Source organism: Convolutriloba macropyga, chromosome 10, assembly GCF_964194025.1.
Source record: "Convolutriloba macropyga chromosome 10, txConMacr16.3, whole genome shotgun sequence".
Lineage (NCBI taxonomy): Eukaryota > Metazoa > Xenacoelomorpha > Acoela > Convolutidae > Convolutriloba > Convolutriloba macropyga.
In genome coordinates this window covers 44,642,950-44,654,736 of record NC_134477.1, presented here as the reverse complement: position 1 = coordinate 44,654,736, position 11,787 = coordinate 44,642,950, and the positions used below count along the sequence as shown (strand labels likewise).

The 11,787-nt window shown below is 36.8% G+C and overlaps 1 protein-coding gene across 4 annotated transcripts in view; it reads right to left on the bottom strand.

The window, feature by feature from the left end:
• Positions 1 to 1,161: 1,161 nt before the first annotated feature.
• The window catches only part of LOC142348156 (dynein axonemal heavy chain 6-like), a 193,017-nt gene continuing 182,391 nt past the window's right edge, over positions 1,162 to 11,787 (bottom strand). For all 4 annotated transcript variants that reach the window (XM_075399367.1, XM_075399369.1, XM_075399370.1 and 1 more), the window contains 2 exons: positions 5,857 to 6,003; positions 1,162 to 1,712 (listed from right to left, as the gene is read on the bottom strand). In XM_075399367.1, the coding sequence (XP_075255482.1) occupies positions 1,482 to 1,712; positions 5,857 to 6,003 (378 nt within the window). In that variant the 3' untranslated portion in view covers positions 1,162 to 1,481. The remainder of the gene's footprint in view (positions 1,713 to 5,856; positions 6,004 to 11,787) is intronic.

Genomic DNA, 11,787 nt, shown 5'->3' with positions numbered 1-11,787 from the left:
TTTAGTGAACTAAAGTTTCTCAGAGTCTCAAAAAGGACATCGAGGAAATAAGTCTGCCGATTAACTGATATTACTTTCTCAATCGAATATTTATGTTATTTAGGTGGATAATACCAGAAAAAGGGATGCATTTACGGCAAAACAGTTTTTTTTCACAAAATGACCATTATAGAAAGATATAAATATTTCTTTGTTCGGCGTTTGTAGTTTTTCCAAGAGCGAAAGTATATTTGAAGAATGCATGAATTTTGGCTTTGGGTTGAAGAAAATCAAGAGCTCTAAGGTCAATTTCCTAGATCAGTTGTCATTCCGTTATGTTGCCGATTGCTTTTTCTTTCGATGGTATTTGTATAGCTTTCAAACAAAACAAAGTATTACAGATTCTAGAAATGAGGAATTTACCAAAGACAATAACTGAATATTAGGAATCGGTTCATCTGAAGTTATCGAAAGTAGAGATCTTTTCTGTTTTTGCCCTCCTAGTACGTTATTCGCCCCCAGTAACAGAGCACGTACCATTACATAGTAAATCGTAATGTAAAAATATGGCATGTGCGTCTGGGGGGGCGCAAATAATATGCGCCCACTAAGCTGGGGGGCACAAACGGAAAAGATCCGAACGTAGTTTATGTGTTTACTTCAATTTGTGTTCACGTTTATTTTTTTCGGCGAAAACCCGCAATTTAACACTGGCGGTACCTGTTATACATGCCAAGACATATTCCCAATCGTTGTGGTTGGTCATTGAAAAAACTAAACATAATCTACTAACCTCGCGCGAATTGCTCTCAAACGACCGGCAAGCGGTTGGCTTCGTCAGTAGCTAGCCACGGTTTAGTAAGGTTAGCTTAGCTTGATTCGACTCTTTAACTTTTAGTTTTCTAGCCTTGTTAGTAACTAAATCAAATAAAAAACTGGTTTGTTGATGATAATATGATGAATATTACAAATGATGTTTCTTTTTTCAGATTATTTGAAACAGAAATTTGAATAATTCTTTTAGTGAACTAAAGTTTCTCAGAGTCTCAAAAAGGACATCGAGGAAATAAGTCTGCCGATTAACTGATATTACTTTCTCAATCGAATATTTTTGTTATTTAGGTGGATAATACCAGAAAAAGGGATGCATTTACGGCAAAACAGTTCCCTAAATATGTGACATTTACTTTGATTCAGAATTCCGAGAAAACTGATTAATTGATCTAAGAATAATCTGACATACATAATCAACAATGATGTCATTATTAAGGCTTGCACCAACGTTTATTTTTTGAATTAACTCTACAAATTTTTAGCACACGCCTTTCATTGCTATTGCCTTTCATTTTACCCCGAATATTAATTTTATTTAATAGAAGCTAAGGTGAAATCAGTTCTTGAGTTTTGCAACGATAGAGCGAGCATTCATCAGAAAAGGAGCTGACATAACTTTTGTTCATAACCCCATGCAGATCACGATTTTCAGGTTCGCCTTTTTAATTTCACGTCGTTTGACACAGCAATGCAGTTCCTCGTGTGATCCAATAATCACTATCATAGCCTTCAATCGGAATATCGATGCACATGACGTAGTTTGTGGAGTGGCCAGTTGAGGACATGGTTCCTGTTCTAAGGGGGGTTCGGTACAGGGGGCAAGAGTAGATTGGGGTACTAGTTGTGACGTCAAAGCCAGGTTCAGTGATCGAATTGCGGGTAGTTTGGGCAGTATCGTTCTAAAAAAGTCAGTTCCTGTTCAAGAAATCATCTTAACCACCTTCTTAGTCAAACCTTATTAAAAATTTAAAGAAAATAGGTTGAAACTAATGGTTGATTTATCGATCATTGCTAATACCCTAGCGATAAACAGACTGCAGTTAGAGACAGTAACTTATTAAGATCTCCCAAGAATCTTGCATTACTCCTGCAAGATTACACACCATTTTGCGAGATGCCTGTTCATAATTCAAGAAAAAACCAGCACGAAAACCTCCCAAAATGTACTGCGCTGAATTCTCCACCCAAGCGTCTTTATAGTTCAATTTTTAAAAATGTGAGGACTTATGCTAGACCCGCTTTTTGTTGATATTCCACACTAACTTATGTGGTATCAAACTAAAGCTATCCGAGTCCACAATTTTACTAAAAGAACTTCAATAAGAAGATTTTGAACAAAAACAAGTTCTTTTCGATGAGTGCTTCAAGTTCTTTGATTTGGTTTTGAGACAAGTTAAGAATTTTTGGATGCCATCATCAGACCAACCAATACTTTACCTTTCTAAGATCAGACCAACCAATACTTTACCTTTCTAAGACTGTCGGTTTCTAGAGCTCAAATCCATTTAAAACATTCGAAAAAAATTCTGACAGTATTTCAAAGCCAATTGACCAAACTTTCATTAGAATAGTTCATATTTTGACCATTTTATATAACTACAAATTTTTGGTTAATTGAGAACAACATTTTATGTTGTTCTCAGTAATTAGAATTCTCTTTTACATAACTACCTCTTTCAGTAATTAGAATTCAAAAATCTAAAAAAAAAAATGAATATTGAGGAAAAAATTCGAGACGAAACTTCAGCAAAAAATTGCGCCAAATGAACAAATTATTAAAACTATCTGCTCGTTTTGTAAACTATTTGAGGTACTCAGAAACTATTAAAAAATATATTTGAAGATATGTCATAAAAGGTAATTATGCACGAGTTTTTTTAAAGGGTAAAAAAAACTAGTCAGCTAAGTTATATCAAAATTTTAAAACTAAGAAAAATTTTGTTCATATACAGAAGCCAAATTGACTCCAAAATGGAAAACAAATATCTAATTATGCAATAACTATTTGTTTTTCTTTTTCTAACCATAAAATTTGAAAAAAAACTCAGATACAAATTAGCGTTTTCTAAGGTTGATCTCGTTTTCCTCAAGTTGATTTCGTTTTTCGTTCAAATTTTTATTGTTTTATTCAGTACAAAAACCACGAACATATATTGTCATAAACAGTCTCATCTCATTGGGGGATTATTAAACTCCAAATTTTACAATTCAGAAATATGGATTTCATTTGAGCGTTGAACTTTTCGAAGATCTGCACACACACAATTTGATATCCTTCAAAGTTAAATGGGAAACAAAAGAAACGCTTGACTTAGGTCGTCTGAGCACCACAAGTAATAAATAGGAGAGTGGTTATCGGATGTGAAACGCTACTGTGGAAGAGACCAAAAAAGAGACTCTCGCTCTGCTGTTTTCACTCTTTTCGGTGTCAGATTCATTCATAAATGCTCAAAGTAGAAAAAAAACTAGAGGTGAAGACATAAAATTTAAAAAATATTTTTGCCCAAAAATTTTTTGTCTTTTTTGTAATCATAAGAACTACAATCAAATTCAGACCCTTCAAACACGAATTGCCCCGTCGCTTTGATTTTTAAAAAATCAAACCCTTTTGTACAAATGACAAACGTTTGCATTTTTCAAAAAAAAAGTAGCCAACATCTGAAATGTTGTACCGTTTCTGTTTTGCAGAACAAACAAAGGACTGACAGATTTCAGTTGCTGTCAAATAATGTGTATCAATGTCTGTTCAACATTTCCACGTAAAATTTTCCAGAACCAAAAACATTGGAATTTATTTTTTGAAATTAATGCAACTTTTCATGTTATGCACTTGTTGGTCATGTGTGTTGATACGACGCAAAATAAAGAACGTAGCCGGCAGATTGCCGGCAAACAGCAGCGGCAATTTTTGCATTCCAGGAATTGGAACAACTAAAGAAATAAGATAGACAGATTGATCACCAGTCCCTTAATAGATCACTAGACTTTTTGGTTAGATTCGGACTGTCATTTTTATGATACACATATTCTCTATAAGAAAAAACCCCAAAGTAGCTTTTTCAAAAATAATATTTGAAAGAAAAACTCAAGACTCTAATACTCAAGAATTAGGGCATATACGTTCGGCACTACTTAGATGCACACTATTGACCTTTAACTAGTAACTGATCATAAAATTCAAAGATCATTAAACGAGTTCAGAAGTCAATTTCTCGAGTGAAGACGTCACGCAAAAGACCTAAAAGCAGAAAAATGACGTTACGTACACAAATTTTAACTGCAAAGCAGTAAAAGTCAATAAAAGTCAATTCCAAGAAGTCAGGTCGCAAGAATCATCGATGGAGACGACGAATTAAAAAATGTAGCAGGACAAGTCCTGAAAAAAAGATTTAAAGAAATGTATTAAATAATGAACTGACAATCATTTACTCCACTTTAAAAGGAAATTGAGAGCTGTTGGTAATGAGACTAAGCAATAAAACAACACAAAACCAAAAACAAAAGACGTGAATAATGACAAATAAATGTCAAAAAATTGAAAAAATTTGCACGTTTTATCATGAAAATGTTAAATTTCGTGATGTTAAAAAGTTGAAACCATTCCACTACAACTAGAAGCTATGCAGTAACCTATTATAAAAATCTAGAGAAGGTTCCTTGACACCTAGGACCTAAAAACTCAAAAATGACAAGAACTTTCAAAAAGCTTGAAAAGAATTGTGAAAATTAGTATAATATTGCGTGTTTTTAGCGATCGGTTGTTCCTCGGTAGCCACGGGGGAAGAGGGTGCACTGGGGGGCTGTTGGGGAGGGAGGGTTGCGGGGGAAAGAGTGGGGTGGGGGGGCAACAACGTGGTGGGGGAGTGGGGGCAATAGTGGGGGGGGGGTCAACAGTGGGGGTGTCTTCAACATCTAAGAACCGCCCTTCACACCATGTTTCAGTCTCAAAAACAGTTTGAGCTAAAACAGAGCTGAAAGCTCTAAGAGCTCTTAATGCCCGCTGGGCGCTACATGTTTATTCCGTTTTTGAGGACGAAAAGTCAAAAGCTTCAGACGAAAAATCGGTCAAGTTAAAAATCGCATACAAAAAGACCAACAGGACTAATATAATTGCTACAAACTTCGTTTGAAAGCAATTAAACACGAAAAGAATTGCTTCAGAGTACAGAGATGACGTATCTGTTAAACCGATTCTCGACATTTAAAATAAATTGTAGTGGAAATTCCGCCCTGATCTCATGGCAAGGTGAAAATTTTTTGTCAGCTGTTTCTTTTTCTAATTTGGGTTGGGAGTATATGAGATTTTGGAGTTTGGGTTCGAATTCATGTCATATTATCAGCCATTTTGTCTCAAAATAGACACATTATTAGTTCTCACTGCGTGAGTAGTTTTCTGAGGACTTATTTGCTGAATGTATTTAAAAGTACTTGTATATGTTTACGCCACTCATGTTAATACACCTATTTAATTTTACCAATTTGCCCTTTTCATTCTCACGTAGCCATTTTGCATTACTTATTTTGAAAGGATACAGCCTGTGCTGCCTTAACATTACAAGCTGATTTCAATTAAAAAAAAACAAGTTGATGTCACTATTAAACAAGTTGATGTCTTTACTGTTTAGTTTCGTTTAGTTGAAAAGCAAGTCCCTTTGTCACATGATCAAAGCATGAAGTCACGTGTGTGTTTTTTTGTGTCAATTCTTTGAGTTTCTAATTGGGAATTGTCGCGCTGTCTGTCTTTTGTAACGAGATATTTCTGGTTACAAATATTTTTGACACTTTTTCGATATTTGACGTCAAATCATTTTGTCTTTTAAGAGCTAGTTTCCTCAATTCGTTCTGTTTAAATTCCGACAAGAAGAAGGCGTTGATCAGCAAACAATTGACAAACGTTTGAATAATTCTTTTGTCTGGCGGCATAAATCTGCCACAATTGAAATTTTAGTCCGAATAACACGAAATCAATTTGCTAGGTCCAGTGTACAGTAATGCTGAATTTATTAGTGCTACAAGAAGCATTCGTGCGCGAGAGGTTCTAACCTGGACAGGGACCATATGAATTTCGGGCAATGAGCTGAATCGGACACCAGGTGGGAGGTCTTTGAGAGTGTTGTGCTCTCCATCCCAGCCTGCCCCGTCAATGAACAGACCAAATATCAGCACTCCTTTCTCAACTCTGTTGGCAGTCTGGAAACAGAAAACTCCTATGTATCCGTCAAAAGAGTTGAAAAAAAAAAGAATTGCACTCTAGTGACCGGCGCGGTGCTCATTTCTATAGCATTCGATCGGCTTCCACGAGAGGGGGGGGGCAAAAAGTTCATTAAGGGTTTCAAAATGATGTTACAAGAGGTTTTTATAGACCACTCGCAACAATTTATTGCACCAAAGAAAATTCAAAAAGTCAAACGAATAGTCAAATATTTTTGTACCTCACGACAATCGGAAAAGTTCAAAAATGTCAAGCCTTATGTTTGCATTAAAAGGTAAACACACGACTGCAACAACTGCTTCAGACTTCGAGAGCAAGTAAACAAAATGTGCTACCCGTACCTAGGTCGCAGTGAGTTTCAGCGCTGTACCATTGACTTTCAATTGTAACCAGTACTGTGCCAGACATATAGCAGTGTAAATAAATTTGCCAGTCTGCCCAGAGTCGATTAAGAAAAATCCCAGTCTGTTTTTTTTCTTCGCAGCATCATTTACATTATTGGTTAACACTGCACAGAATGTCTCAGTTCAGACTGTACAGACGAAGAAATAACAGACTGTACATAGCAAATTTTGAAAATTTCGAATGACTGATATCATGCATGAAATTTTCAACGTGTCGATACCCGGAGCTGCATTCTAGCTTAACTTGTACATACTACACTACAATTAACTGACACATCGACTTCCACCGACTTCCGCCGACCTCCGCCGACTTCCGACATCCGCCGACTTCCACCGACCTCCGCCGACTTCCACCGACTTCCGACCTCCGCCGACTTCCACCGACTTCCACCGACCTCCGCCGACTTCCGACCTCCGCCGACCTCCGCCGACTTCCACCGACTTCCGCCGACCTCCGCCGACTTCCACCGACCTCCGCCGACTTCCGACCTCCGCCGACTTCCACCGACTTCCACCGACCTCCGCCGACTTCCGCCGACCTCCGCCGACTTCCACCGACCTCCGCCGACTTCCGACCTCCGCCGACTTCCACCGACCTCCGCCGTTTCTACCTGATTGATGTAAATGCAACAGTGTATTTTATGTGAACCTTCATATGTTGTGTATTTCAGATTTGATTGAGACTTGTATTTGTTATTTGTGTTCGTTGAACTTGACTTTGATTGAATTAATTGGATTGTAGAAGATGGAACAGGTTATCATAAACGTTGAATTACACGAGACTATTTTGATATGCAGGCGGGAAGTGATGTTTATAGTAGCGGACCCAGAGGAGAAGACGTGTCATGGAATTATTACTGTGAGAAAAGTGGTGGACATCGATAACGAACGAATGGATATGGTGAGGAAGTTGCGAAAAAGAAGGGCACCTGATGTGAGTGTGAGTGTAATCAATGAACGGAAGGGTAGGCGCTTCGAATGCGGGTACTGCGAGTATGAATCACGTGCGCAGTATATCACTGCAAGGCACGTTGCCCGCGTTCACCTGAAAAGCATCCGGCCAACAAAATGTGATTTATGCCCATTCAGAACAATCTATTCTGCCAATTTGAAAAGACATATTCAAAGGGTTCATAATTCTGTTGTTAATGTGAGATTGAGGTGTGAGTCAAAGTCGTCGGAGTCGAGGTCGTCAATGTCGTTGAGGTCAAAGTCGGGATCAAAGTCGGGGTCAACTAGCACAAAGTCAACTGCGAAATCATCATCATCATCTTCAGTTGTTCCCTTGAATTAATTGCGTTTAGTCTTCATTGTTTATAGTTTGTCTGATACTTGTTTTTTACTTCTTTGTTTTACTTTACGTGGACTTTACTTTCGTTGTTTACTGGATTACTTTCGTTTTAATCGCCATTTACGTGGACTTTACTTTCTTTGGATTACGTGGTTACTTTCGTTACTTTCGATTTAATCGCCATTTACGTGGACTTTGCTTTCTTTGGATTACGTGGTTACTTTTGTTTTAATCGCCAATAATCGTTTAAATCGCGCTCTTAATGATCTCTTATTCTCTCTTCATTTATCTTCTCTTCATTTATCAGGATCGACCATATTTAACAGGGAGGAACTGTTCCATTTAATCATGTTATACACGTTATCAAAATTTAGTGCTCATAACGTACTCCCTTACTCGTGTTAATTATTATGTTTTCAGTATCGGCCGGCTCGCTTTCCTTTGTTTCAGGTCCTTTCGCAACCTTTCGTAACTCTGAGGGCCTCTGCTGATGAAGATGGAGATTTACGAGTCACCCTCTTCACTTATTCAGACTTCAGTGAAGCCTCTGCAGCAACTTTTCCCGACTGCAACTGAAGACTCATTGATGACAAGGTCACGTACGTGCACCGGGGAGAATACAGAGAATACAGGAGAGTTTAATGGCGAGGAGAGTTTTAAAGTGAAAGTGAACTCAAAGTGAACTGTGTTAGAGTGATCAATTCATTCACTTCAAAGTGAAACTCTTCCATTCATTCAAAGTGAACTCAAAGTGAACTGTATTCATTCACTTCAAAGCATTCATTCAATTCATTTAATTCACTTTCAATTCAATTTAATTCATATTTTTCACTTTTTCCACATTTTATTCATTTTATATTATTCTTAACTAGATATTTTCCGTTGATGCTTTTTACTAGAGCGCATGTAAACGCAGTTTTGAGTAGCAAACTGTAGTCATGAGTATAGAGTAGAGTAGAGCGCGTTTTAATTGCCACTTGAGAGAACACTTAAGTAAATTAAACGGGCGAGCAATTATAATTATGCTGCACAGATGCAAATCCGTCGCTTTCGGTTCATGCCTGGATGAAAGTCAGCCGGTTTTTGTTCATGCTCCGCTAAATTTCAGCCACCTTATAATAATGCCCCGATAAAATTTAGCCGCGCTTTTTTGCTGCTCAGATAAAATTCATATAAACAAAATCATGCCCTAATGAGTCATGTTTTAAAACAGACTATAAATTCCCAAAACTGACATGAACAGAACAAGTGCCAGGCAAAAAATCAGAATGAAAAATTTAATGTTACAGCGCTGAATTAGTCGTAGACCAAGGTACGGGTACAACAGTAAGAAAAAAGAAAAACTTATGATGAAAAATGAAAATAATATTTCAACACCGAAGTTTAACTTTCATCATGAATAGCAATAAACTGCCTGCAACACAAAGCGTCGTCAAACATCAATATTACTTCATTATTTCGGAAGTAAAAATCTGAATAGCCTCTGAAACGTTGAACACGAAAAAAAATAAACCAAAGAATGTGGGAGGAATTGCTCTCAATTGACTGGCGGAGCTGGAACTAATTATAGCTTACTAGAGTGCGGTGCTTTACTGGGAAAAACAAATGTCGGAACAATTGCTCTCGAACGACTAGTGGGAGCTTAAATCTATTGCAGCCTGCTTCAGGCAGGAGAGTTATTAAATTCACTAAGGGGGGGGGCTTCAAATGACGTCAGTATAGATTATTATATACCATTATAACCACTAAAAAATGAAAGAAAAAATTACACCAATTTTAGCGCCCTTTTCATTTGATTTGTAGTAGTGAACTGCCGCCAGTTAAGTTCAGCTGCTGACACTTGTGAATGACAGAAAATTAGATCACGCAAAACTTTCAACAAACTATTTTAGAGATAAGTTTCTCTTCTCGTTTCAATCAGAAATTAAATGAAAACTTAATTAATCTCCTGAAAAACAGTTTGGAAAAAAATTAAAAACTAGTTTAGTTTTAGTAACACAAAATAAAATTTGTTGCTCAAGGAAATAACAATTAGTTTTGTTTGAAGCAGCTGAAAAAGCCTTACATTTTTTTCGAAGTTTGAAAACCAAAACTCATTGTAAGTCTTATAAACCCATTGTAGGTCTTAATTGTAAAAACAAAACACCTCACGCCAATAAAACACCTCAACCAATCGTCAAAGTGAGTGCAAGCTAACCATGTTGAACACTCAAAAGATGTATCTTTTTCATCATACTACAGCATCAAAACAAAAGAAGCTCAAAATCAAAGCAACTCACTCCAGTAACCCAACACAGGGCTGCTACAAAAAATATTTAATCTGAATTATGATTCAGACTAAACATTTTTTTAGCCAACACAAGACAAAAATTGAAGCCTGTCTTAGTTCAAAGTTATTGAAGTTGCACAAAACTCATGCAATAGCGGGGTCTTGTAGAGTAGAAGCTCATCTCATCGCACCTTGTACCGAAAAGCAAAGTGCGCATTTACCATCAAATCTAAGTAATATTCACGCCTCAATTTAAAACAATCAGCAATCGAATAAACCTATTCCGGAAAAACTGCCTAGATGGGGCTCGCCTTCGTTGATTTCATAAACGGCTAAATGTACTGACAAATATTTGCTCGTTTTATCGACAGTATTGTGCACTCAATTGTGTAAAATTACGAATTGAAAATTTTTTGAAGATTACTCCCAAAATGTTGCTTGTTAGCAATTTCGTCTGTTTAAGAAAACAATTCTTGCCAGCCATAATTATTTTGTCAATTGATTACCAGCCGTGCGCTGTTTTTGGCTACTTTGACTCAATTTTGACTTCGACAAGAAATCTTGTAATTCAAATAAATTTTGCAAAACATCAGGGATGTCTAAGTTACGCGTCAACGATTGAAAAAGGCAGAAAAAGTGTTTCAATCAAATTGAAAAATTAGACACACTATTTAGCCAACTTACTTCTACTCTTTGACCTTTTCAACTATAATTTCTGATTCCGAAAACAAATTTTAGAAACCTTTCTAACAGATTTTTACATATGTCTCCAGTATTCCAAGCATTCCGAAGACCGCTTTGATGATAATATGATGAATATTACAAATGATGTTTCTTTTTTCAGATTATTTGAAACAGAAATTTGAATAATTCTTTTAGTGAATTAAAGTTTCGCAGAGTCTCAAAAAGTACATCGAGGAAATAAGTCTGCCGATTAACTGATATTACTTTCTCAATCGAATATTTATGTTATTTAGGTGGATAACACCAGAAAAAGGGAGGCATTTCCGGCAAAACAGTTTTTTTCACAAAATGACAATTATAGAAAGATATAAATATTTCTTTGTTCGGCGTTTGTAGTTTTTCCAAGAGCGAAAGTATATTTGAAGAATGCATGAATTTTGGCTTTGGGTTGAAGAAAATCAAGAGCTCTAAGGTCAATTTCCTAGATCAGTTGTCATTCCGTTATGTTGCCGATTGCTTTTTCTTTCGATCGTATTTGTATAGCTTTCAAACAAAACAAAGTATTACAGATTCTAGAAATGAGGAATTTACCAAAGACAATAACTGAATATTAGGAATCGGTTCATCTGAAGTTATCGAAAGTAGAGATCTTTTCTGTTTTTGCCCTCCTAGTACGTTATTCGCCCCCAGTTACAGAGCACGTACCATTACATAGTAAATCGTAATGTAAAAATATGGCATGTGCGTCTGGGGGGGCGCAAATAATATGCGCCCACTAAGCTGGGGGGCACAAACGGAAAAGATCCGAACGTAGTTTATGTGTTTACTTCAATTTGTGTTCACGTTTATTTTTTTCAGCGAAAACCCGCAATTTAACACTGGCGGTACCTGTTATACATGCCAAGACATATTCCCAATCGTTGTGGTTGGTCATTGAAAAAACTAAACATAATCGACTAACGTCGCGCGAATTGCTCTCAAACGACCGGCAAGCGGTTGGCTTCGTCAGTAGCTAGCCACGGTTTAGTAAGGTTAGCTTTAGCTTGATTCGACTCTTTAACTTTTAGTTTTCTAGCCTTGTTAGTAACTAAATCAAATAAAAAACTGGTTTTAA